This window comes from Mytilus galloprovincialis, chromosome 8 (assembly GCF_965363235.1).
Source record: "Mytilus galloprovincialis chromosome 8, xbMytGall1.hap1.1, whole genome shotgun sequence".
Classification (NCBI taxonomy): Eukaryota; Metazoa; Mollusca; class Bivalvia; order Mytilida; family Mytilidae; genus Mytilus; species Mytilus galloprovincialis.
In genome coordinates this window covers 18,136,024-18,161,467 of record NC_134845.1, presented here as the reverse complement: position 1 = coordinate 18,161,467, position 25,444 = coordinate 18,136,024, and the positions used below count along the sequence as shown (strand labels likewise).

Sequence of the window (25,444 nt, the reverse complement as noted above, 5' to 3'; positions counted from 1 at the left end):
ATTGCATGATGAAATGCCTATTTCTAATATCTGTAAGATCCTCAGGTAAGATCCCAGAAGAGATAGATTTAAGGAAACCGAAAGTACTTTTAAAGACGGTGAATCTATTTATAAATATAGTTTATCATCTCGCTCATGTTGTAATAAGGATTCATAAACATAAGTATGTTTTATTCATTAATTGACGAATTAAGGACTTAAAATATTCTTGCAACTTTAAAAGTATAAATATTTCTGTAGTTCAAAATAATTTATGTCCCTGCGTAAGTTTTATATTGTTATCTTCTTTATTCATTTGTTATTTTTTTCAAACCTTCTTTGTTGCACGAATTGTTTGTATTTTAGTATGTTTAGTATGTGTTGCTCTGTTGTACCATTGTTCCAGTTTAGGAAAGGTTGTCGTTTGTTGCTGTATATTTGTTATTCGTCATTGTTTGGACATAAATGAGGCTATTTGTTTTCTCGCCTAAATCGCTTTACATTTTTATACGCCCGTCAAAATTTTTACGGGTGGTATTATGTTATACAAATGTCCGTTGTCCGTCCGTCTGTCCATCTATCCGTGTGCCCGGCGTAAACATGTCGCACCGTAACTCGAAAACGACTTATCCAAATTTCATGAAACTTTTTATAGTTGTTTCTTATGATGGTCAAATGATCTGTATACTTTTTGGTGAAAATAAGATTAAAACTTTTTATGTTACGGCACTTTGTAACTAAAACAGGGGGTGTTTTTTTCACATGTCGCACTGATATCAAAACGATTTTTGATTATTGCTTAAAACATTACACAACTCTAAGTTATATTAATCTTAAGATCTGTATACTTTTTGGTGATGATTCAAAATTTCATTTTTGAGTTATTGAGTATTTTGTAAAAAAAGGGGGAGGGGGTATGTACATGTCGCGACGTATCTCAAAAACGATTAATGATTATTGCTTAAAACTTTACACACTTCTTAGTTATATTAATCTAAACATCTGTATACTTTTTGTGATGATTCAAAATTTTATTTTTCAGTTATTTAGTATTTAAAGGGGGAGATTTTTTTTACATGTCGCGCCGTATCTCAAAAACAATTTATGATCATTGCTTAAAACTTTACACACTTCTTTGTCATATTAATTTAAAGATCTGTATACTTTTTGGTTTTGATTCAACATTTTATTTTAGTGATATTTAGTAAAAAAAAAAAAAGAGAGGGGGGGGGGGGGCTATATGTCCCCCGTATCTCAAAAACAATATATGGTTATTGCTTAAAACTTTCTCAGAAACTATTTATGATTATTGCATAAAACTTTCACACAAGACGACGGGCGTATCATGCGCTCATGGCGCAGCTGTTTATTTTTGGTGGCTTCTATATCTGACGATGCTTTATTTGTTTTGCTCATTGTTGAACTTAGTTATTTATTTATAAAGTAGTTGTACCCTGATAGAATGTTGTCTAATTAGCAATCATGCCACATCTTCTTATTTCTGTAGTTATAAGGACTATATATATATTACATGGATTTTTTTTAAAGACCCAGAAGAAGGATATCCTTAACTAGATTGAAAATTTTATCGTTTTTTTGTGGATTTTGTGGGAATGGTTAAACAACGAATTTAAATGTTCAATAAAGAATTTATTTTTTTATAAGCATATTTGTAAACTTTGCTGACGAATAGTGATACCCACAAAAATAAATGAAATGTTATAAACTATATACAAAAAAACTGACTGCATTTAAGGGAAAGAATTATAAAAGGCTGAACATGATAGAATATGATACAAAGTACATGCTTATTATGTCGTCTGAGGTTAAATTAAATAAGAAGCACGTGGAAATCTACAGAAGCCGATAAAGGTCATTAAAAAAACAATGTATGTCGTAATTACGACATAGTAAGTAGTAATAACGACATAGAATGTCGTGATAGAGATTTCCAATATAATGACATACGTACCTAACTCGACGTACGTACGTAACGGGACCGGTTATTGCTAACCAATTAATTCAACTAAGTATTCTTAAACTATGAAACCTCTTCATACTAAATTTTATCAACATCAAGTATTTCTAAGATGATGAAAAAACGACGAAAATCATGATTCACATGCTTACAATGTTATATGTTCACTTTGGAAACATTAAAAAAAGTCAAAATATAAGAAAATAAGAGCTATCAAATCTGTGTATGTTGTTTTCCTCGCAGATAAAGCTCCGAACTAAAATGTACGTTTATATAGTGTTTGTGTAAAACACATGACATAAAATGCTTACTAATTTAATAAATTTTGAGATCTGTTAATGTGTCTTTGCAAGTCCAACAATAAAGGTAAGGAATTTTTTTTTCTTCATTGGAATATATACATGAATTTCACAAATATCCTTAAAAATCTTTCCTTCGAAAATTTTAAAAGCCTCGGTCACACCTTAACGGATAGTTCGAACGGATTGCCATACGGATAACATTTTTCAATCCGTTCATGTCCGTTAGACGTCCGTCCATATCCGTTGCATGTCCATTTAGCGTACGTTTTGTCCGTTGACGTCCGTTCTATCCGTGGAAAATTTTGAGCATGTTCGAAACTTTGAACGGACGTCCAACTGATGAAACGTCCGTTGAACGTCCTGTAGGCGTCCGTTTAGTTTCCGTTTTGTTTCTGTTTCATGTCCGTTATACATCCGTTTGAGGTCTGGCAGATAAATTCACCAACAGACTTTTACCGGACGTTTAACGGATAAAACGGATGTTGAACAAATTTGAAACGGACTTCTACCGGACGTATAACGGATAACACGGATGATAAACGGATCTGAAACGGGTAAATGCCAATTGAAAATTTCGCGTCAGAAATGACAATTATTGGTTTGTCAGATTTCTTAAGGTTCATGAATTCAGGCCAGACATTTCCCTTTGGCGGCATTTTACCAATACCACCTACTTTTTATTCGTTTTATTCGGTAAGTACATCAACGGAATCCCAACGGCTAACAATTTTGTCATCGGACAAATTTTATTTGTTATCCGTTAGGCGTCCATTCGAGCTAACCGGTAAGGTGAAACCGAGGTTCAAATTAGTTGGTTGACCTTTATGGAATATCTGCTAAACCAAGGATTTTAGTCTCACTATACAAATCCTTGACTAAACTTATCACAATGCTGTCCTCTTCACCTCGAGTGTGATATGCCGAATTACATTTATCACCAGGTTTGTTAACTTTAAAAGGGGGGTTATTAGTTGGTATTTTTTTCAAACATTTTTTTATTCAATGGTATCAATCAGATTATATTTTTTTTTTAATATTTAACACTATATATAAGGTAAAGGGAGTATCTGGATTTAGATCAAAAGAATATTTCTTTTTGTCATCTGCTTAACCAGAATATTTGTTCCCAACAAATTGTGGATGAGAATATCATTTTAGAAAAAAGCAAAATAACCCTCCTTTGAAGTCAAATGCTCGTTCCCTTATATGTGCAACATGACAAGTGCCTCTTGTGTAGCACGATTTGTACACACTTCCTGGCCTACTTGTATCAGCCCAAACTTTTGGTGGGGTTCGTGATGTTTAGTTTCAATGCTGTGTTTTGTCAACTGTTGTTTTGTCCTTTTGTCGCTTTGTCAATTTTATTTTTACCGTTGTCAGTTTGCAATATACATTTTTTTATGTAGTTATAAGTTTGAACTATGTCCCTTTGATATCAGCAGATTAATTTTATTTTAATCAATTTTTTTTTCAAATCTTTTTTTTTCGTATTTGCTGTATTTTAGTATTACATAACATTAACACGTTTTAACGTTGGCATCAATTTGTTTTTATTTTCTAACAATGTGCAGTTTACTATCTATATCCGTATACAGAAAAATATTAAAAAATATATTAATCTGCTAACTTAGTCTCTTTGTTTATATGTTCGCGATCTTTCTTTTTTTAATATATTGATGAGAGATGAACTGGTATATATAGGATTTGGACAAATTCCGAGGCTTCTCAGAATCTGAAACAAGTTGCTTTCCTTCAAAAAGCAATACCTGAACCAGCTTTTTCTGCTATCAGGCAATGAAGTTTGTTATAGACATAAAGCTGGAGGCACAAGTCATTTTTTCCCTTAAGAGATTATTCAGCGCTTTCTTCTTTATGCACATCATTTAAAATCCCTTTTCTCCCTTTAAAGGTATTTTATTCTGAATAGTATGTACTTTATATGTATGAAGTGGCATGTTTTGTAAGAGTTGCTCTTACAAGGTCACGGTATCAGTCCAGATCTTGATATTTATTTTCAATGTATCAAGTTTGGTCTAAACATAAAGGATATTGACTGTAGAGTGTTCACAGGAATGTACAACCACTAACCCCTAAACTGTCCAAGTCCTATTGACACACAGGTAATAATATCGAATAAAGAAAAAAATCAACGCATCCGTAATCATAATTAACAGACATCAACTAAATCAAAAATGACTTTTTGATTTTCTTATTATATCATCAAACAACATACTAGCGTTTCAACAAAATTATAAATATCCGACATTTATTATTTAATCCCGCAACACTCTGTATGTGCCAGTACCAAGTCAGGAGCATAAAAACAATGGCTGTCGTTTGTTGCTGAATATTTGTTTTTCTTCATTGTTTTGTACATAATTAGGCTATTTGTGTTCTCGTCTGAATCGCTTTACTTTTTTTGTTTTGATGGCTTATATAGCCTATTATGCGTTATGGGTTAAACTTATAAATTAGTTGGTCGCTGTTAGAGAATTGTCTTATGCATGTTATTGGATAACGTACCACATCTTTTTATTTTTATAATTATAAAGACTATATTGTGCATTTTTTTAAATACTTATACGAAGGATATTCTTATATTTCTAAAATTTTACGGACAACCTCATGGGGCAAGCATTTAACTTCAAACTCTGGTATTTTTCGTCCCTCTTTAGTATCTTTGTTTATATCTTCGCGATCTTTCTTCTTTAAATATATTGATGCGAAGATGAACTAGTATATAGGATTTGGACAAATTTCTTCTCAGTATCTGAAAAAAACCGTTAAAAGTAGGATTGCATGATTAAATGTCTATTTGTAATATCTGTAAATTCCAAGAAGAGATAAATTTATGGAAACCAAAAGACGGTGAATCTATTTATAAATATAGGTTATCATCTCGCTCATGTTGTAATAAGGATTCATAAACGTAAGTATGTTTTATTCATTGATTGACGAATTAAGGACTTAAAATAATCTTGCAACTGTAAAATTATAAACATTTCTGTAGTTCAACATAGTTTATTTCCCTACGTTCGTTTTATATTGTTATCTTCTTTCTTTTTTCAAACCTTCTATGTTGCACGAATGGTTTGTATTTTAGTATATCGACTTTGTTCTTGTGTTGCGCTGTTGTTCCACTTTAGAAAAGGGATAGTGGTTTCAAACATGATTAATCCCGCAACACTCTGTATGTGCCAGTACCAAGTCAGGAGCATAAAAACAATGGCTGTTGTTTGTTGCTGAATATTTGTTTTTCTTCATTGTTTTGTACATAATCACGCTATTTGTGTTCTCGTCTTAATCGCTTTACTTTTTTGTTTCGATGGCTTATATATAGCTGACTAAGCGTAATGGGTTAAACTTTAAAAAATAGTTGATCGCTGTTAGTGGATTGTCTGATGCATGTTATTGGCAATCATACCACATCTTATTATTTTTATAATTATAAAGACTATATAGTGCATTTTTTAAAAACACTTAAACGAAGGATATTCCTAACTTAACTTAAAATTCTATCGAATTTGGAGCTTCGTTAGGGACGACATCAAAAGATCAATGGAGGATAAAAAAAAAAGAGTTAAATTAAATAGTTTTGGGTGGGGAATTTGAAGTGCTGCAAGTTTTGGTTATCATACATTGATTTTTACATATATCCATATTGGACAATCAATGTTTTGCAAATTAAGTTAAGAGGGGGGTGGGGGTCAGTGAAAAAAATATGTGAATTAAGGTTTTTTTTGTAAATCCTTCATTGAACTTTTGATGTCGTCCCTATATAATAAGGTACTCAATTCAACAATGTCTTAAAGATGCCAAGATAAAAACATTGTGGGAATGGTTAAACCACGAATTTACGTGTTCCATGTTCCAAAAAGACTTATCCGATGCCACGAAATCAAAAATCCAAAAAGATACAATTTTCCTCAATCCACGAATATTGAAACCCACAAAAATAAATGAATTCTCAGTTATGTGAATTTAAGTAATAATTGTTGATTGTTAGACAATTTAAATAAGGATATTGACTGTAAAGCCAAGAATAATAAAAGGCTACATTTAAAACAAACTATAATTAAAAGTTTTACTTGTGTCCAGTTGGAACAACTATCATGTGTTTCGGAAGGAAAAGCATATCTTGCCTAGAAAATAATCTAAGTACTGGCTTATTATGTCGCCTGGGGTTTAATTAAATAAGAAGCATATCCGCACGTTGAACATTCAAATCGGAATACTTGTAATCAATCTTTTGATTTTCACGTTAATATAAAAACAGAAGATGTGGTATGATTGCCAATGATACAACTCTCCACATGAGACGAAAATTACACATAAATTAATAATTATAGGTAACCGTACGGCCTTCCACAATAAACAAAGCCCATACCGCATAGTAGGCTATAAAAGGCCCCCGAAATGACAATGTAAAACAATTCAAACGAGTAAACTAACGGCATGATTTATATAAAAATTGAACGAACAACAATTATGTCACACATAAACAAACGGCAACCACTAAATTACAGGCTCCTGACTTTGACAGGCACATATATACATAATGTTGCGGGGTTAAGCATATTAGCGGGATCCCAACCCTCCCCATAAACTGGGACAGTGGTATAAGAACGAACTATAAAAATTAGTTTAAAAAGGCTTAACTCATCAGATGGACAAACATACAAGTAGACGTGGTTGGGTACTTGTTTATCCCAACAACAAAAAAACACTAGGAACAGATCTGAGAATACTCGCAGTTAACGGACAGCTATTTTAAAGCCACTAACAACTAATATAAAAAAAAAACATGCATCAAAAACTAAGTTGTCCATCTGTTCACATCCAACATCCAATGGATTTAGTGTAAAGACGCCATAAAAAGTCAGAGTAAAACATGAACTTGTGCAATGCTAAGATAAAGGCATCGACAGATTGTAGGTCCATGAATGTCTTTAAGTATATAATATACTAGTAATATTAAATTTGTTTTTAATTTACTGATAACAAAATCAATATTTATACCAAAAAAGACAATATTTAATGATCTTATTCCGGTGTTGAATTGGTTACCTTTTAGAATAAGTTTATTTAAAGAAGGGATAAGTTTACCAAAATCGTTTCTATATTTTCAGGCACGGTTAACAACATTTCCGTAGAAATGAACATCTTTAAGATTCGTTGAGATTTCTTCGCATGATATCATAATCATGATTGAAATATTAAATGGAGTATATGTTCAAAAGAAAGCAGCATGCCACACCAAATCTGTTTTAAAGATATCTGAAGGTCAACATATAGGTCGTCAATGATATCTGAAGGTCAACATATACGATCGTCAATGATGGATAAGTGTCTACAATATGTCATGTCTCTAACCGCAGAAATTAACAAAACCTTTAAATAGACTTATTAAGAAGGGATATGGTTACGATACTGTTGTCAGGTCATTAAAGATTGCATATTTTGGCCTTAGTATTGATTCACTTATAGGGTCTTTGCATCGGAATTAAACACATTTATTCAAGAACCAGTTGTTGGCATGACACGGGTTATGTTCTACTCATATATGTTAGGATGGTATGATACTAAACCCCTAACGGGAAGGATTGTGCCTGATATTCATATGATGAAATCATAATCTTTCAATCAGTTTAATTGAAGTCTGGAGCTGGCATGTCAGTTAACTGCTAGTAGTCTGTTTTTATTTATGTATAATTGTCATTTTGTTTATTTTCTTTGGTTACATCTTCTGACATCAGACTCGGACTTTTATTGAATTGAATTTTAAATGTACGTATTGTTATGCGTTTACTTTTCTACATTGGCTAGAGGTATAGGGGGAGGGTCGAGATCTCATAAACATGTTTAACCCCGCCGCATTTTTGCGCCTGTCCCAAGTCAGGAGCCTCTGGTCTTTGTTAGTCATGTTATATTTTAATTTTAGTTTCTTGTGTACAATTTGGAAATTAGTATGGCGTTAATTATCACTGAACTAGTATAGATTTGTTTAGGAGCCAGCTGAAGGACGTCTCCGGGTGCGGGAATTTCTCGTTACATTGAAGACCTGTTGGTGACCTTCTGCTGTTGTTTTTTTCTATTCTATGGTCGAGTTGTTGTCTCTTTGATACATTCCCCATTTCCATTCTTAATTTTATTGAATGTAGAAAATAAAATAAATGAAAACTTACAAAGATCTTCAAACAACAGAAAATTTTCAAAATAGCAAAACTAATAAAACGTCAAAATATTACAAAAGCAAATCAAATCTGGGTTTTGAATTTGGACAGGCACGTGAAAATATGACCAAGATAACCAGTCAGGATTCTACTTCGTCAAAATTATCTCCCCATTACACCAGTTCATTTTCACAATCATAGAAAACCGATAAATTTATTCACATGGCAACATTACGATCCTTATATGTCAGTTGTATTTTAAAAGACAAATGTAACTTCTAGCTAATGAACATAAGTTAATTGTCTTGTTTGCAATGATTCAACTTAAAACTATTGTCTGATCGGTTGTCAGGTGGAATTTTCGAAAATTCTTAAACATTAAAAAAAAAATGATTAAATATTCCGTGGAAGGGCAGACTAAAAAATTTCAGTGGTTGAATGTTTAGTAAAAAAGTAGCTATTCAAACACACCTACACTTCATTCGACCCATATATTTCATCTGTGATTTTTTTATGTTATAAAGTCAACCTGTAGCTTTTATATATAAGATTGACAGAATCTGAAGCGAGACATACTCTTGCTTTGTACATTTACACCTCAAACAGGCCCTAACATAAAAAGGTACATTCGATTTTCTCTTTGCGATACAATTGTTACCCATTTTTATTTGATTTTTTCTTGAGTCTCATAATGGAAGGGCAGACACGAAATTTACTGAAGTAATAGATTGATATGTTCTCCGTCCGTGGTAATTAGGCAGTTAAGCTGTCTTATGCGAGCACCCTAGATTTGTGTTCTACCCAATAAATGCTGAAATATGTGCCATTGTAAATTATCTAGCTGGATGTTATGTTATTTATAACTAATTGGGCAGTTTTTTCATACTTTTAATTCTTGATTACAAAAAATATGATCAAAAAAACTTAAATGATCGTCGATTTATCCAACAGTTTTGAAGTTGCACATAGGAAGTAGGGCACATTAGGAATCTTTATGTAGTTTATTATCCCCTGAGATTTTGGTTAAGCTGTCAAAGAACAAATGTATGAAATGTTTAATCGCCGAAAATCTCTAAAGACGAGTAGTTTAGATTTCCCAAATGGCAAAAGTCGTAGGAATATTGTTTGTCGTCAATACGTAGTCAACTACGTCAGTAGTCTTAAAATAAGTTCCACTGTTCATGCTGTTGGTGGCAACTTTAAATTATAAGACGATATTTTTGTATCTTTTCAATTTGGAGGCAGCCAGGGGTTCAAATTAGCGATTGTCTGAGGTCTGCGACCTTCAACTTTTGCAGTCGGACTTTCGACTTGGTTACTAGCTATGCTCGACAAGACCCGACTTGAGAGGAAATAAAATAATAACTTTGCAAACCTTTTTACAAAAGTCTCCGAATAAACGATCTCAAAACTTGTTTTTAGCATTATTATTCATGACAGCGATGTTCATTTTGTTCAACCGCTAGCTTTATACAGAAAATCGCCGACAAATAATGTGTAAATTCGAGTAAAATCGTATCTGACAAAAACAACATTGAAAACAAAATGGCTGACATGAGAAGAAAATTACAATATTATATCGTATCCGATTCCGGAAGGGGATATGAGTAATTCCGGGTTTTGGCGACTTTTGAACTTTTAAAAAAATCAGACAGATGACAAAATACATCTTTGCATGGTAAATAAATATAAACACTAGAATTGAAAACCAAAAGATATATGTAAAAGAATGAAAAAAACAGAAAATATTTTGTACTGAAACTCAAAATTACTTTTTGACAAATTGTAATGTCAACATCCAATACAATGTGAGTCTTTGTGACAGCTGGGAACTGTATATCTAACAATATATATGGTCCTGGTGACCGTATAATTTTTTTTATCAGTAATAAATAAAGGCAACAGTAGTATACCGCTGTTCAAACTCATAAATCCATGGACAAAAAACAAAATCGGGGTAACAAACTAAAACTGAGGGAAACGCATTAAATATAAGAGGAGAACAACGACATAACACTACAATGTAACACACACAGAAACGGACTAAGCATCAGACAAAATCCCACGAGAAAAACAAATATACAATCAAAACCAAATACATGAATTTGGGATAGACAAGTACCGTGACACATCTTATCGCAATGTGAATTTACACTCAAAATTAGGATAAAACATACGACGCAACGTTAAAATGTAACACACACAGAAACGAACTATAATATAACAATGGCCATATTCCTGATTTGGTACAGGACATTTTTAAAGAAAAAAAAATGTTGGTAAAGCAAGTTAGATGCTTTTAAAGTGTAAACATATAACTACAATTTCAATGGGTATTTTTTTTCTCAATTTTGATGGGTCAGTTAAAATAGCTGGAAGTTTCTTATTTTACACTTATAGTGCAACTAGATTATATGATATTTGAATGTAAGCAAATCATATATGTATGTGGAGTCCTTTATGGGCACTCTACCCCCTTCCTGTTTGATAACTTTGAAACGGATGAGATCCCCACCTCTCAACCATATACATTCATGTATGGGACTATATAACTAATCAAATGAAATATAGGTGAAGTCCCTATGGTCACCCACCACCTCCTGCTTTAGAACCTGGAAACAGTCGAGATCCTCACCCCTCAACCATATTTATTCATGTATGGGACAATATAACCAATCAAATGAAATACAGGGGGAGTCCTTGGGGTCACCCCACCCCTCCTGTTTGTGAACTTTGAAACAGTCGAGATCCCCACCCCTAAACCATATATATTCATGTATGGCACAATATAATAAATCAAATGAAATATAGGGAGAGTCCCAGTGGGTCATCCCACCCCTCCTGTTTGAGAACTTGGAAACGGTCGAGATCCCCACCCCTAAACCATATCTATTCATGTATGGGACAATATAACAAATCGTATGAAATATAGATGGAGTTCGTGGGGCTCTACCCCTTCCTGTTTAAGAATTTGAAAACGGTTGAGATCCCCACCCATAAACCATATATAGTCATGTATTGGACAATATAACAAATCAAATGAATTATAGGGGGAGTCCCTAAGGTCACTGCACCCTCCTGTTTGAGAACTTGGAAACAGTCGAGATCCTCGCCCCTTAACCATATATACTCAAGTATGGGACTTAATAACAAATCAAATAAAATATAGGGGGAGTCCCTTCAGTCACCCCATCCCTCCTGTTGTTAGAAAACTTGGAAACAATCGAGATCCTCACCTTTAAATTAAACCATATATTTTCATGTTATTGGACAAAATAACTAATCAAATGAAATATACGGAGAGTCCTAAGGGTCACCCTACCCAATCATGTTTGATAACTTAATAACGGTCGAGATCCAGACCCCTAAACCATATATATTCATGTATGGGACAATATAAAAAATCAAATAAAAAATAGGGGTAGTCCCTAGGGTCACCCCACACCATCTTGTGTGTGTTTTCAGAACCCGTAAAAGATTCAGATACCAACTCCTAAACCATATTTATTCCTGTTTGTCATTTCAAAAAGATTGAATGACATTACAAGGTCAATCTCATAGGCGTCACATATGCATATCACTTTGCTAGACCTAACACCTGTCATTTTATTCCAAACTTCAACATCATGGACTTGGGATGAAGGTGGGAGTCATTTACATTTACTATGGACAGGTCAGTCAGACCTCACCATTGATCCCTGTAGAAGTAAACATTTGTCTGATTTGTGTCTCATAACTTTTGTACTGTAGAACACAAACTCAGTTTTCTTTCCAGGGAAGCAAGTCCATTCATACTTTTACAAGCTCGTACTAAAGTCAACTTGAACTACTAACAGTCAACTAATACGAACAATTACGATCAACTTGAAGAACTGCAATCATTGCGAATTTGTACCTCTGCTGACTCAAGACTCATGACCATGAAAAAAAATATACTTGATATATACGTTGCTATTAAAAACCTTGATCAAATATGAATTATTTGACTTAATGATTTAATTTAATTCATTAAATGAACATAAATGTACAATTATATATGAATGTTTAATGTTTGTTCTTTTAAATCTTTAAAAAAAAATTGAAGCATCATTAATAATATTGCCACAGTTTTCATAATTATGTTTGACTTGGTTTTTGGTTAACTGCCTACAGTGCTTACAGCGCTTTGATTTTTTTTTTAAATCGGAGGTTATGCTTTTTCTACATCCAACTTGATAGATACCCATGTCGTCGACTAAATATCTAATTGTTCTGCACTACTATATAATAGATAAATTGAAAACTTATGCGAATGGTGTTTTTAAAATAAAACACTTCGTAATTGCGAAGAAAATTGTCGTTTTATTGGTTTCTATTAACTTTAAAAAAAAAAAAAAAAAAAAAAGTAAACATTACAGTTAGCATTTATCGCCTTCTCTTACAAAGAGCTTCGATTCTTTTGTTCTATTTCAACTGGGTTTCCGCCTGTAACATAGTGGTTTTAGATCACATTCCACGATCATTTAAAAAACAAAATGAACACATAAAATACGTATGATAAAATCAGTTTAAAAAGCTGTTACTTTTTATAACAATCAGTTCTACTCCCATCTACCAATGCATATAATTATAAGTAATTCTAACTTTATGTTTCAGTTGAATTAAATACAGTTTAATATCCAATATGGCTGTAATGTATGTATGGACAGCAGAATGGGGCAACAGGAGCTTGGGACATGCTTCGTTGTCATTAAATGACAATAGTGCCTATATAAGTTGGTGGCCAACTGGAGATAAATCTAAAAATTGTATGAAAAAGAAAAAGGTAAACATTTATCACATGTATTCTAACTGTATTCTTAAATTATAGACGGATGAGTGGCAATGGAAGTCACAATACCAGCTAAAATTTTGGTATTAAAAATTTACTCTTAAAGTAAAATCATGAAAATACTAAACTCCGAGGAAAATTGAAAACGGAAGGTCCTTAATCAAATGGCAAAATCAAAAACTAAAACATATCAAACGAATGTTCCTTATTTGTTACATGCATGTTGTTATGTAGATAATAGTAAATTAAACCTGGTTTTAAAGCACTAAACCACTCACTTGTATGACAGTCGCATCAAATTTCATTATATTGACAACGATTTGTAAACAAAATAAACAGACACAATAAGTGAAAATGTCACAAATAGGGGTATAACAGCAACACGAACCCCACCAAAAACCATGGGTGATTTCAGGTCCTCCTGAAAGACAAGCATATATCACTTTCCATATGTGGCACCGCTCGTGTTGCTCATGTTATTACAAAACCGATAGGTAGTGTCATTTGATAGGTCACATTCATGAAAAGGGGCAGGGAATGTAGTTACATTACGACATAAGGAACATATCCATTATCATCTGTGAAACAGATGTTCGACAACGGTTCACCAACTGATTAAGCGTCCGTAAAATTTACGAAGTATTGGTTTCAACTTCACTATTTGGGACTCTTGGTTTTGAAAAGGTTACAATTGGAAAGCTGAAATCATCTTTTTTGTAGTAAAGTTTTGTTTTTAACAGGCCCTTATTGTCAATTTCTAGATGTAAATTCTAATTTAATGTCAAATCGAAAGTTCAAGCACATCAAACGAATGGATTACAACTGTCATATTCCTGACTTGGTAGTCATTTTCTTATGTAGAAAATTGTAGATTAAACGTTGTTATAGCGCTAAACGTCTTACTTGTACGACAGTCGCCTAAAATTTCATTATATTGACAGCAATGCGCGAACAAAACAAACAGACATAATACCTTTTAATGGTTGAAAATGTCAAAATTCGGGGTACAGCAGTCAATATTGTGTTATAATCTTAATCCCAATTAAAACAAACAAATATTTGACAAAGAACCACAAAAAGGCATTTATCAAATTAAATAACCTCATTCATTGCTTTCTTATTTATGTACTTTTTTTATTCGTGTTAAGTCCACCCATAAAGGATTATAAAGGATTGACCATTTTAAAGTACTGCGATCGAATGGTTAGATTAACATTAACTCTGACGTAGTTTCGCGCGTTTGACGTCAGAATAGGTAAATCATCTGTAGAATGTACAACAAAATGCATATAGACAAAACATAAGCCAGTATGAAAGACAAAAATTATAACGGAACAGTTACACAATGGCGGGATTTTTATGTACAGAGCCACGTCATATGTATCAAAGAAACACAAATTTAAAAGGGAGCATTTGTAGTGGTATTTTTATTTCTTTATTCAAAGTGAACACACAGTTGTAGAATCAGTCGTCATTGTTATTCTATCCTTAGTTTGGTAGAAATATGTTCTCATAAGTTTGTTTACCCATATAGCAGATTCAAATGATTAATAAATATTTCTCTATAGTCGCCGTCAGCTGAAATTCGTAGCGGTTATCGGTAAAAATAATATAAACTAGTGATCGCACTGTAATAATCCTGACCTTCACACTTTCCAGAATGTTTTCCATTGTAATTCCGCCATCTTCGATTCAATGAGGATCCTTTGTTTACATGTGACACACGTCATTTTAGGAGTTTCCTGCAATTTTCTTTTCATTGATGTGATAAAGTTTCTCGCGCGTTATGCAAATTTTATGAAATTGAACTCCACGGAAACACTTCCGGTAAAAACAATGGCGGATTCCACCATTCAAAATTCTCTTGGAAAATGTGAAGGTCAGGATTATCACAGTGCAATCACTTAAAAGGTAGGTCAGTAGTGGTTTTTCTTTTGTCGTTTTTGAATGGAATGTAAAAAACTTTATCACGAGTGAACGTGGTTGATAGTTTAGATTATTTTTACCGATAACCGCTTCGAATTTCAGCTGACGGCGACTATAGGAAGTCCGACCCTATATTTATATTATTTCGTAAAAAGTCTAGAAAGTTTATTAACAATTAAACCTGGTTTTATAGCTAGCTTAACCTCTCACTTGTATGACAGTCGCTTTAGATCCATCATATTGACAACGATGTTTGAACCAAACAAACGGACATAAAAGATAAAAATGCCATAAAGGGGTACAACAGTCAATATTCTGTTATAATCTTAATAACTATAGAAAAAACAAATTTGTAATCAAGAAACACAAAGAAGTAATTTAGACAAGGCACATAAGCAAAAATAAAAGACAAGAATACAGTTTTTTTTTACTAGCGTTTATTTGTTCTGTATTCCTGTCACGTAATGTTGTCATTTTGCAGTATTTTTAACATTATCATATAAGAGGGGAGTTTGGCTAGCAATAAAACTAGCTAGGTTCAGACCACTTTTTTTCTGAAAATGTCCTGTATCAAGTCAGGAATGTTGCAGGTATTTACAACAGCCCTTTTCTTTGTATGTGTGTCTTTGTGATTTGTAACAGTTAAGCATTTCTGTTGTTCGGTTGTTTTCCTCTTATAGTTGCTGTGTATTCTGAGGTTTTGGTTTGTGACCCATATTTGTTTTCGTTTAATCGATTTATGACTATTAAACAGCGGTACATTACTACTGGTGATTTTATTTATTCATCTAATATACAGTCATGGGACAAAAGTGAGATCTCACTCAAAATATGACCTTTCATTTCAACAAAGTCGATATTTTTCAAAAAAATATTACCAAGTAACTGTATGAGCGATTTTTATAATATAGATACTAAAAGATGTATAGAATCAAGTCATCCGATTGATAATATTATCATATATAGTATGATTAATATAGTATGTAAGCAATCTAATTAAATTCAAATTTAATAAGATGTTTCATAAAGAATACAACATATCTTATGTACTTTGATACATTTTATAATATATTAGATCCTTTACTTTCCTTTGGGTTTGGTTTTAGAATTTTTTACTGTTACTTGCAATGTCTCTTGTTTTGGGTGATCATTAAAACTTTGCTGGTATATGATTTAGATTTTCATTTTTCAGACAGAGGGCAGAACCAAAGAGTGTGTACCAGTTGATTATGAGGATGACAGAGATAATTTTACAGGTCGAGAATATACTCATCGTTTCTATATATGGATAAGTGCTAAGGGTGTAGAAAAAATACAGAAATGGTGGAATAACATTAAAAAAGATAAGGGAGGATACCATTTCGTGTTGAACAATTGTTGTGATGCAGTTGTACAGGCTCTTCGGGAGGGAGGAATTGAAATAGCGATGTACTTTATTGGAACACCTGGGGGTATGGTTGAACTTGGGAAAGAACTAGAAAAAAAAACTTCAGGTAACCAAATGTCTAATATCCTAACACAATACAACATAAATCCGTATTAAAACATTCCGCTGGTAATTGTTAAAGTCTTTTATTTATAATTACATTTTAAGCATATACTAACATTTTCCCATTATAAAAAAAAAACGAATTTGCACACAAAAAAGAAGTTTCATCAAAGAAGAGGACAAATATTAGTATTTTGTCAGTAATTCCCCTTCATTTGTATTGAATGTGAAACTTGACAATCGATGAGATAAGAAAACATTCATTGGTATCATAGAAAAATATAAGGCTTACAAAAGAATACATTAAAGAACATTTTAAGGTGTCTTTCTCATCAGCATGGTATCATATATTTCAATATGTTCAAAATGCACAATGAAAAACATATAATGTCAAAATATTAAAGCATAAACCTCGAAAAATTTAGGTCTGAATAATGAGAAACTCTCGGTCTCTGGCTTTTAATTAAAAATATGAGTCTGTTATAGAATGTTGTTGGTTAGCTTTGTATCTCAATGTATTTACAAGAACGTAGAGATTTATTCCAATTTTACCACTTTATATTTTAAAAAAGGTCTAAACAATTTCAAGGTTCTAAATGAAAAAAAATATCTGTTAATTGAGCTTCAACTTTCAAAAACTATCCTGTTCATCTGTTATATTGTTGTTGTTTGGGTTTTTTTGTGTGTGTTTGTGTTAAATCAGTTTGCGAAGTACGTTTCATCATACATATTTCTTTAGGATGACCATCAAAGAACTATAAGCTAAAAAAAATCTCAGTTGGCACAATATTGCCGCTTCCGATAACTATGAAGCCCCTCTTTATCATATATTTTTACATTTATTAAGGTATAAAGTATAAGTGGAGCACGGAAATATTTGTTACAAAATATATAATTTTGTTGTTCATACTACGAGAACATAAGCTGAAAATTCATAGTCCTACAAAACACTTATCATACCTGGTATATATTAAAAATAAAGAGACGAGATATTACACTAAATAAGTAAACACTAAATAGAATATAATCAACAAACAAACAAAAATTTGAAGCTTAGAAATGGATTTTTTTAGTTTTATTTATTAAAAAACAAATAAGCATCACAAAGTGTATCAACACGTCAAATTAACAAGAACGTACTAATTGAGTGTACTCGTAGTTACTGAAAGCTAGTTTAAAGCCAAAACAATTATTATTTAAAAAAAAAAGCATAAGAGATTAAAATCAACAATACGAGTTGAAACCTCTATATAGAAAATATGAACGTGGATGTTTATTTATACATCCGTTTTGAAAAGAATACAAACGCTATATTTCAATTTGAAGATGACAAACCCGATATGTGTGCCGATGTAAACTATATTCTAAGATTTGTTTAGATTTTTTATTTAGTTTTTTAATAGTCAAGATTTAGCATCGCTCTTACAGCATCACCTGACTAAGGTGTTACAGGGTTTCAAATATAAAACAACAAAAGACTCTCTCTCTCTCTCTCTCTCTCTCTCTCTCTCTCTCTCTCTCTCTCTCTCTCTCTCTCTCTCTCTCTCTCTCTCTCTCTCTCTCTCTCTCTCTCTCTCTCTCTCTCTCAATCTCTGCATATAGAAATATTTACATGCGCTATGTATATATTACATGTTGTTTGCTCTGTTCCACAAATAGGTCAAAAAGATATATATTGATACAAATTTGGTTGTTAGATTACCATTCAGGAGAAATAATTAGAATAGGGGCCCAAAACTTTTGAAGTTCAAAATGTTTGTTGTATATTCTTGCTGTATATAACTCTAAGTTATAAAAGTTTTTCAGTCTATTTTTTAATTAAATTGCATTTGAAAGGTTTTCTTCTAGCTTGCATTTATAGATGTATTTTTTGGCAAAAATTAGTTAAGTAAAGTTAAAAATAAGCTTTCTTCTACAAAACTAAGAAAACATTTTTTGGGGTTAAATTCAATATTAACATAGAACTTAATCAGACAAGCACAAAACAAATTTTAAAAATTTGATGTCACTTGACAATTATAAAATAAATGTCCAATACTTTCATCTTCACATCTACAAAAAGAACATAACTTTGTATCTTTGATTTTAATCTTATATAAAAATGTATTTGTAGGAATAATCCTATGTAAAAACTTATATTGGAAGTTATACAAATATGTATCTCTACAACCTTTCTAAAGTATGCAAAAGCATTTCTTCCAGTCTTCAATGTTAGAATGCTGCTCATCCTTCCATTTTGAAAATTTTACAACTTGAGGATGTGCACATTTTACAATAAGATTATTATATATGAATTTGATATTTTTACTGCTAGTAATTTTCTACAAAAAAATTTCCTGTGGAGTAAAATTTTCTAAGTCAGTATCAGTGTATTAGGGACTGTTTTACCTCCAAAAGGATATTTGATATTAAACTGTAATAGTGCATATAATTATTTGTCTGAACTTTTTGGTTAATCAGATCAAATGTGAAAAGATCTCTCTTTTGATGGTCAAAAATGTGACAGAGGTTTTGTACAACAGCAACTCCCAATCTGTTATATAATGGGAAGTCTTCTGTTTTCACAAAATTCAAGATATCAAGCGAGAGGAACTCCTTAACATTAGTTTTAACATGGGTTTAGATGAGTGAAAGACTTGAAAGACATCTTTCCAAAACGGATTGCTGAGTTGATTTCCAATCTACAAAAGTTTGAAGTTTTGTAAAGAAAAAGATCTTGCACCTCCAAATTTATTCAGTATTAACTTAAGAATATTTTGCCAGCCGCCATTTAAATTTGCAAAAAAATCGCCTCACCCAACCGACTTTAATAAAAAAAAAAAAAGATAAAAGTTGAAAGATTGTAATGAACCATTATCAAACCTTCCTCCTATTTATCTGCAATCAGTGTATCACGTTTGTTTTTTCTGTTTTTCCATCCCATATAAAATTAAAGTATAATCTGTTGATTTCATTTAACGTGGATTGACATATTAGGTAAAGATGTAAGCAAATGAATCAATTTCGGAAGTGCAAGAGTCTTAATAACGGTAACCTTGCCAAGTAGTATTAGCTTCCTATGCTGCCAACTTTTCAACAATTTTGAAATATCAATGATTTTTGCACTGAATTTCAAACTGGGCATACACTGTTGATCAAAAGAGAAATTTAATCCTAAAACCTTAAAGTTTGAACAGGACCAGCTTAGATTTGTTTCAGGACATAAAACCAAGTCAGAATATCTCTTACTTCCAATTTAAACAACTGTTGTTTTAGTTGTATTTATCTTTAATCCTGAGACTTTGTGAAATTTGTCAAAACAAAAAAGGGTCTCTTTTAATTAATCTTCACTTCCATCAAGTGTAAAAAAACGTATCATTTGCATACTGACAAATGAGAGGTAAATTCCCATTTATATTCACCCCTTTTATTTTTGAATTCCCTTTTAGCTTTATAGCAAGTAATTCCATCCCAATAATAAATAAATAGAAAGATAACGTGTCCCCCTGGTGACAGCCTCTTTCAAGGTTGAAAAATTGGGACATATTACCTTTATTAATGACACAGCTCTTAGCATCTGTATAAAGAACATCAAACCATTTACAAAATCAAGGACCAAAATTAAAACTAATCAAAGCCTGCTTTAAAAAATCCCATTCTATAGAATCAAAGTCTTTTTTTCAAAATCTACTAGTAATAACAATCCTTCTATGTCATATTTTTCTAAATAGTGCATTAAATCATATAGAAGTCATAGAGTGTCCTCTCCTATGAATCTTCCTTTCATAAAGCCCTTTTGTGTGTCACTAATAATGGCAAACAGTACCTTTTTAGCTCTACCAGCAAGAACTGCAGATGCAATTTTCATAACTGTGTTCATCAAGCTGATCGGTCACCAGTTACCCATGTACCTCCTATCTTTCCCTTCCTTAGGAATACAAGTAATAATACTTTGGTATAGAAAATCTGAATAATGGCCCAACTCATATCCAAATTGCAGAGATCTAAAGACAAATGGACCATTATCTTTCCAAAAACATCAGAAAAAATCCACTGTAAATCCATCAGATCCAGAAGACTTGCCATTTTGCATCTGTTTTAACGCTTCTCCACATTCCTTATAAGATAAGTTTCCTCACAAAGAAAGTTTTTGTTCTGCACTGAGTTTGAACTTTTACGTCATGATTAAAAAATTGATTATCATCATTACTAAATGACTTAGATGTATAGAGTGTCCTATAAAACTGCTCCTGTTCGAACAATATTTTAGATTGATCAGAAATTTGATTTCCTTGGTCATCAATGAGTTCAGTCATGGTTTTATTTAAGAAGGCTTTCTTTTCTAACTTACAAAAAAAATTAGTGCATCTTTTTCCATTCTCATGCTAATTTACACGAGAACGGAGAATGAGGCCCTCAACTAATGTCTGTCGTCGCTTCTCTAATTCACACTTTTTCTGATTGAGTGACGTCACATTAATTTCGCTAGGGTTTAGATTTACACTGTTTTCTAAATACTGGATTTCTTCTCCAGTCCCTTGAAAACATCTTTTCTTCCCTTGATTGTTTATTGTTTAATAGTAGGTGATAGTAAGACTACGTATCTTCATTTTTAGAACCTTTAAAAATAGCTGATCACTGCCAGATAACTGAACATGAAGAAAATCTTCGAAATCACCCCTAGAGAAAAAATCAGAAACAGTGTCTCTGATGCAGTTTATAACTAAATCTCCATATGCAGGTTCTCTTAAAAGCTGAGAATTAAATTTCCAGTACCTTTTGCTCCGCTTAGCTAAGGATGCTGTAAAAGTAAATATAATGGAGTGATCTGTCCTGTATCCAGGAATAATTTTGATACGACAGCAAAAATTGAACATTTTTTGGTCGTATATTGGTATGACGTTGGCGTCGTCGTCGTCGTCATAGTTGTCTTCGTCCGAAGACATTTGGTTTTCGCACTATAACTTTAGTATAAGTAAATAGAAATCTATGAAATTTAAACACAAGGTTTATGACCATAAAACGAAGGTTAGGATTGATTTGGGGAGTTTTGGTCCCAACAATTTAGGAATTAAGGGCCAAAAAGGGCCCAAATAAGCGTTTTTCTTAGTTTTCGCACAATAACTTAAGTATGAGTAAACAGAAATCTATGAAATTTTAACATAAGGTTTATGACCACAACAGGAAGGTTGGGATTGATTCTGGAAATTTTTGTCCCAACAGTTTAGGGATCAGGGGCCAAAAAAAGGTCCCAAATAAGCATTTTTCTTGGTTTTTGCACATAACTTTAGTAAAGTAAATAGAAATCTATGAAATTTTAACACAAAGTTTATGCCCACAAAAGGAAGGTTGGGAATGATTTTAGGAGTTTTGGTCTTAACAGTTTAGGAATAAGTGGCCAAAAGGGTCCAAAATTAACCTTTGTTTGATTTCATTAAAAGATGAATTATTGGGGTTTTGTGATATGGCAAATCTAACCGTGTATTTAGATTTTTAATTGTTGGTCCTTTTTTCAAATTGTTTTACATTAAGGTTCAAAGGGTCCAAAATTAAACTTAGTTTGATTTTAACAAAAATTGAATTCTTGAGGTTCTGTGAAATGCTGAATCTAAACATGTACTTAGATTTTTGATTATGAGCCCAGTTTTCAAGTTGGTCCAAATTGGGGTCCAAAATTAAACTTTGTTTGATTTCAACAAAAATTAAATATATTGGGTTCTTCAATATGCTGAATCTAACCATGTATTTAGATTTTTAATATTTTGGCCCGGTTATTAAATTGGTCCACATTGAGGTCTAAAGGGTCTAAAATTGAACATTATTTGATTTCATCAAAAATTTAATTCTTGGAGTTCTATGATATGCTGAATCTAACCATGTATTTAGATTTTGGATATTGGACCATAATAGGTAAATGTCCAATTTAAAATTTTTAAGTTTTTAAGTTTAAGTTCTTAGACCACATTCATTCTGTGTCAGAAACCTATGTTGTGTCAACTTTTTAATCACAATCCAAATTCAGAGCTGTATCAAGCTTAAATGTTGTGTCCATACTTGCCCCAACTGTTCAGGGTTCTGCGGTTGTATAAAGCTGCGCCCTGCGGAGCATCTGGTTGTTGATTCCATCAATGTAAAAAGGTCCTCAGATACAAGATAATGATCAAGACGGCTCTGTTTAATTGGAGATTTCTGACGCCATGTAAATTTTCTATCACTAGGATAACATGTCCTCCAAGGTTCTAACAGTAAAAGTGTTCCCTTAATTTCATCAATCTTTTTCCTGGAGTTGGGGTGTCTGTCATATATATTTCATTATAAGTATCATCATTCTAATACAGCACTGCATTCTAGTCACCCAAAAAGATGAAACTTGTATTCGAAAATCTCATAGTTTTTTGTCGGATATCACAGAAAAAATCTGGTTTAACTGTGTTATAACCATATAAGCATACCAAAGTTAACCTTTGCTCGTATAGAGTCAAGTCTAATATGATGTATCGTCCATGTTGGTCTATAAGAGATTCATGAACTTCGTAATCATAACCACCCCTGAACATGACACAAACTCCAGCACTTCTACTATCACCATAATTGAAGTAACACTGATGACCCCATTCATCCCCAATAAAGTTTCAATATTTCTTGTACTGTGTGTCTCTTGAAAACACACAATCGAACTATTTTTTTTTATTTCACCCGGTTGAAGACATCAGGTTACAGGGAAGTAATTATTTACATAGGCGACAATGGTAGCCTTATTTGGTCCTGCCTTTCCACTATCAAAGATCCATTAAAAAAAATTTCGAATTCTGAATTATCAACACCTTTGGGTGTAATTGCAATGGTCAAACACATATGGTGCCGCAGCTTTTTTGATAGAAAAATGGCATTTTTTAAGGGTACTCAACGGTTCCGGAATTTTCGAAATAGTATGAATGAAGAACACCCCTTGCTTAATTTGGCACAGAAAATCTTGCTAGTCTTAGAGAGTTTTTTCTAAATTTCTCGCTATTTCTACACCAATGGCCAACACTCATTTCTCACCATTTCAATTTTAATTTCTAATTACCAAGGCAGCAGAAAATAAATTTACTTCTACCTATTATCTTGGATGTAAAATCTAGGTGGCGCCAGCGATCTATATTTACTTCCTTTTAACCTATACTGACACATATTGAAATAAAATCGGACAACCTTTACGTTAGTCGATTACTATATACTACTGTTGCTTAAGTTCAAAATTTTGGATTAAAGAGACAATTATTCACCATTTAAAATGACTTTCTTTACAGGTACCCCCCTTTACAGAAAACGTTACTTTTTACAGACTTGGGGCCATTGACCAGCTTTTTTTGACTGTTTGGTTATATTTAAAACGCGGTTTTTGATTAATGAAGTTCGATTGGGGTCTATTAAAGACTTTAGGCTGATGATTTAATAACTGTGTCCAAATTATATGTCTTTATCGCAAATATAAGGACACCGTTGCATAAGAGTCAAAATATTTTATGAAATAGACTATAAAAATGCTGAAACTAAGAATTCATCATTGCTGTTATGTGTTTTATATGAATTGTGTTCAGAACATTCAATTCGACGATACTAAGAAGAAATATGTATAGCCTTTGATTTTTTACCTAATTTTTAATATTTTACGGTCATTTTGGCACATTTTAGCCATTGAAAATACAAAAAAATCGCTAAAATGATCAAAAATAAGCCCCCCTTTTTTTAGATATGCATAAATACATTCAGTGTTATCGAGGATGAGGAGAAATTATTAAAGACAGAGTCATTGACAGAATTCTCGTTTTTACAGTAGATCGATGAACCCTACCCCTGAGACAGAAGAACAAAAAAACAGTAAACATTTGATATAGACTATAGTTTCACGGCGATCAGCAATTTTCTTCTGATATAGTTAATCACTTAGTACCTTATTAATTTACCGATCCAATTTCTAAAATATCTCGAAAAAAACAGTGATGCGCCAGAAATCGTCATTTTGCTTTAGGTTACAAGGAAGTAATTATTTACATAGCCGACAATGGTAGCCTTATTTGGTCCTGCCTTTCCACTATCAAAGATCCATTAAAAAAAATTTCGAATTCTGAATTATCAACACCTTTGGGTGTAATTGCAATGGTCAAACACATATGGTGCCGCAGCTTTTTTGATAGAAAAATGGCATTTTTTAAGGGTACTCAACGGTTCCGAAATTTTCGAAATAGTATGAATGAAGAACACCCCTTGCTTAATTTGGCACAGAAAATCTTGCTAGTCTTAGAGAGTTTTCTCTAAATTTCTCGCTATTTCTACACCAATGGCCAACACTCATTTCTCACCATTTCAATTTTAATTTCTAATTACCAAGGCAGCAGAAAATAAATTTACTTCTACCTATTATCTTGGATGTAAAATCTAGGTGGCGCCAGCGATCTATATTTACTTCCTTTTAACCATCAGATCTTTTCTTAGCATTAGAGAAAAGACCCCTAACATTCATTGACAAAAATTTTATGTGATTATCCATATGTTATATTGACTTGAGATACAATATTTTTGTCTATACACAAGAACAAGCAAAACAATGTAATACAATGAAATAAACTTAAATTAACTACATTTGCACAATCATAATTTTACACAATCATTCTCTCTCACATTTATACTGTTAAGATAACCCACATCCATATAGATGTTATCTTTGATGTGTTGCAGCTTTTATGGCATTAAATACTACAATTCTGAAATGCATATTATTCACACTAACAAAAATGACCTTCTATTTTAATTCATCTGAAAAAA

At 32.3% G+C, this 25,444-nt stretch overlaps 1 protein-coding gene across 2 annotated transcripts in view; it reads left to right on the top strand.

Annotated features, from left to right (window-relative positions):
* Positions 1-25,444, top strand: part of LOC143085225 (uncharacterized) — a 41,687-nt gene that overhangs the window by 4,758 nt on the left and 11,485 nt on the right. Inside the window, exons 1-3 of one of the 2 annotated variants that reach the window (XM_076261459.1) lie at positions 5,150-5,188; positions 13,068-13,236; positions 16,361-16,661. In XM_076261459.1, the coding sequence (XP_076117574.1) occupies positions 13,096-13,236; positions 16,361-16,661 (442 nt within the window). In that variant the 5' untranslated portion in view covers positions 5,150-5,188; positions 13,068-13,095. Of the gene's footprint in view, positions 1-5,149; positions 5,189-13,067; positions 13,237-16,360; positions 16,662-25,444 lie in introns of those variants that run through there. The other variant, XM_076261460.1, reaches the window with a different exon arrangement.